Source organism: Alligator sinensis, unplaced genomic scaffold (genome assembly GCF_000455745.1).
Source record: "Alligator sinensis unplaced genomic scaffold, ASM45574v1 scaffold222_1, whole genome shotgun sequence".
Taxonomy (NCBI): domain Eukaryota; kingdom Metazoa; phylum Chordata; order Crocodylia; family Alligatoridae; genus Alligator; species Alligator sinensis.
In genome coordinates, this window is record NW_005841912.1 from 330055 (window position 1) to 333664 (window position 3610).

Consider the following 3610-nt stretch of genomic DNA (forward strand, 5'->3'; position numbering starts at 1 on the left):
CCGGGGTGTGGGGCGCGGGCTGCCCGGGGAAGCTGCGGGCCCCGCTGCTGCTCGCCCGCCACAGGCGCTTTCTGGGCTCTGCTGCTTGCCCCCACCCCCTTTTCTGTGGCACGTCTCGTGGGGCTTTTGACCTTTCTCGCGGGCATCGCGTACGGCTGCAGCCAAGGCTGGGATGCACCAGTGCTCCTGCCGGGACCAAAGGTGGAGGGTTTTGCCCCCCTGCTCAGGGCCAGACCATTGGCCATATTTGGGGGCAGGAGGGAATCTTCCTCCATGGTCAGGCTAGGAGGACTGGAGGGGTCTTGCCTTCCTCTGCAGCAGGGGGCATGGCCTCCACCCAGGACCTATTGAGCACGTACTGACAGCGTTTCATGGAAGTAGGAGCCGTTTGCTGTGGTTCCCCTTCACCTGTGGCAGTTCTGGGTGTCAGGTCTGTGTTGTGTCAGGCTTGTGTAGAGTTGAGATGATGGTTTGTATGGGGTGGTTTGGATAAGGATCGTCCTGCCTCCGCAGGGGGTTGGACCAAATGACCTCAGGAGGCCTTTTCCAGCCCTACTTCTTTATGATTCCCCTATCTACATCTGTGATGGTGTTTAAAAAAAAGAAAAGAAAAGCAGTGAACACAAAGCAAATCCATACATCAGAGTAACTTACTAGAATTCAGCAATTCCAAGAAAAAAAATAGCAGTAAAAATGTACTGCTTAAGTTACTGTGGGGTAGAAGCTGTGCCTTATCTGGGGTAGCCTTTTGCTGTTGTCAAATAAGCTCACTGACCACATGGTGGCAATACACTGTACTAGCATCATTGGGGTATCAACCCTGAGGTAACTGATGTTTTTGATGTAAACAAGCTGTAAGCAGAAAAAAACCCAAAAATGGGAGTAGGATACCCTCCTGAAAATATCCTGGGTACATTAAAGAGAGAACTCTCTAGTGGGCAGAGCAGTACTAGTTTAAAAGCCAAACAAAAAAGAGCGAATTATCAGATGAAGATTGAACTGTTTCCTCCTCCCTACTGTTCTTATGCAGTAGGGGTGACTGTTTTTCTTCCTAAACTTACTATCCATTTCATTCTTTTCCTATGGAGGATAACTAATGCAAAGCCGTGCATTTTTGTGAGGTTTTGTACATGCTGTTGCAATAATTCATTCACTGTTTTAGCACAAGGAGGAATGATGCCAAGATCACAACTGCTTTTTGCCATAAAAATATACAGCGCACGTTTTTATTTGTATAAACATAATATTTTGCCAAGTTTTCCTGCAGCCTTTTTAACTTCAGTCAGGGTTTCTTGCCTTGTCCTGCAGAGACCCTTTGGTTAAAAATGTACTGAGCCATCCAGCAACAAGCAAAGCCTTAGTATGCCACATTGTCTTTTTATTTACAAATCTTGTGAAAACTCCTGGGAGGCCCCAGAACCCTGCTGGAGAAGGTTCTAGTTAAGCATGTATGAGGGGGGAAATGGCTAATCACTACAGTAGCAAAGAATTTATTAGAAATGTGGACTCAGCAAAAGAAAATCCCTGTCCTCATACCTACTAATCTCGGTTTCTGGCTTTCAGCATAAAGAGATTTCTGTTTCTGAGTTAAAATGGAAAAGTATGAGACCCTTGGGCTTGTTGGAGAAGGAAGCTATGGGATGGTGATGAAGTGTAGAAACAAAGACAGCGGAAGAATTGTCGCCATCAAAAAATTTTTGGAAAGTGAGGATGATAAGATGGTTAAAAAAATTGCCATGCGAGAAATCAAGCTACTCAAGGTAAGTTGAATTGTAGTATAGCGTGCAGCAGCAGCATCACAAGTGTTGCAGTAATTTACAGTATGTGTCCTTCTGTGTAGGAGTCCAATATTAGCTGAGGCTGTTCAATATTTAAGCAATTACATTAGTAAAAAAATCTGATCTAACTACTTTGTGTGCATGTATTTAAAATATAGAAATGATCCAGATGAATAAGGATATGGTTGGCTGCTGTTTTTTCCTTTCTTTCTTTGAAATACTTTGGAAGATTTGGTTTGTAATTTGCTCAGCTCATCTGGGAGCTGCTTTTCTGTTCGGTTGGATGCTGGTCTTATTTCACCTGGCTGGCACTGAGTTTGTTAGAAATGTTTTTGTGCTCCACTATTCATGAGGGAAGAGAGAAAGGAAATGAGATGCAAATGAAGCCACACCCTTCATTCCCTCTGGACTGCAATTAGGAGCGATTTGTTGACAGAACCATTCCCCTCTTGTACCAGATGGAAGTGTATTGGTACTGTTATTTCACTGAGAAGGGGACAGAACATGGGAGGGAAAAGCATCAAAGTAAGAGTGGATAATAGTATCAGGTGTTCCAGTGTCTGATATTATGGGCAAATGCACCTGAATTTGCCTATACAGTTGGAGCACTGCTCCACCTAGTGTGGTATTCTCTCTCCAGCTATAGCCAACTCCTGAGGAATAATTTATCCAAAAGAAGTTGTTTCTTCTGTCCAGAAGCAAGAAATTTAAATTGTAACAAGAGAGATGTAGGTTAGATATTGGGAATAATTTTCACATTTAGAGAGTAGTTGAGGCCAGGAAGAGACTGCCTAGAGAGGTTTTGGAAATCCTTCATTAGGAGTTTTCAATTCAGGTTAGACGAACACTTGTATGGGATGTTTTTGCCAGGGATGATCCTTCCCCGAGCAGGGGGTTCACCGAGATGATCTTCTGAGGTCCCTTCTAGCCCTGTTTTTCTATAGTTTCACAATTTTATCCCAAGCCCCCTCCCAGCGTAAGGCATGCTGAGGATGTCCAGTTTCCAAAAGGTTCATGTTTCTTACTGGTGGTGTGGATTAAAAGTAAAGAAGTGTTTCCTAATTAAGTGGGAATGGCAACAAGCGCAGAACATAGAACATGGGTTTAACGTACTATCACCAGTCTGCTCAGTGCAGAATACAGGCAGTCAGTGCTCTCTACTAGCCAGAGTTCATCAGCTGCCTTTAAGAACAGAGCTAGGCAAAGAATTCTGCTATGCACAGAACATTTTCATGGGGGGGGACGACGGACGGACGACGCACCTAGTATTTGGTGCTCCACCCACGTACATTGAAATAAGGAGCCATTTACACTGGATTGTGGAACAGGGTGGGGTTTATCTCAGTTCTGTACCATTTTCAATCCACCATGCATCAGTGTCACCAATTAAGCCTTAGGTTCAACACTCCTATGAATTGAATAGATTCAGTTCGTACCTATGCCAGGATTGTTGTTTTAGCCTTGTCTGTTGTCTCTGACTAAATCTGCAGACATTTCAGTCTTCATGAATGAAGTCAGCTACCATGGGGAGGAAGATAAACAGTGTGGAGTAGAGGAAGAACAGGTTAGGGGTTACTTAGGGGAGTTAGATGCTTTCAAATCAGCAGGGCTGGTACACATGTTAGAGTTCTGAAAGAATTAGCTGAGGTAATTTAATCTATCCTCGTTTAGAAATCATGGAGGTGAGATGAAGTCCCAATCAATTAGTGCCCAGCTTCAAGGAAGGGAAGGAGGAGGGTCTGGGAAATTACAGACCAGTCTGAGCTTTATAGCTGGAAAAGTTGTAGAGCAGGTCCTTAAGGAATCTATTTCAAAGCATCTACAGGAGAACA

At 44.0% G+C, this 3610-nt stretch overlaps 1 protein-coding gene across 1 annotated transcript in view; it reads left to right on the forward strand.

The window, feature by feature from the left end:
- The first annotated feature begins 13 nt into the window (after window positions 1-13).
- Window positions 14-3610, forward strand: part of CDKL2 (cyclin dependent kinase like 2) — a 48553-nt gene continuing 44956 nt past the window's right edge. Inside the window, exons 1-2 of the mRNA XM_006018751.2 lie at window positions 14-430; window positions 1564-1760. Of these exons, the coding sequence (XP_006018813.1) occupies window positions 1593-1760 (168 nt within the window). The 5' untranslated portion in view covers window positions 14-430; window positions 1564-1592. The remainder of the gene's footprint in view (window positions 431-1563; window positions 1761-3610) is intronic.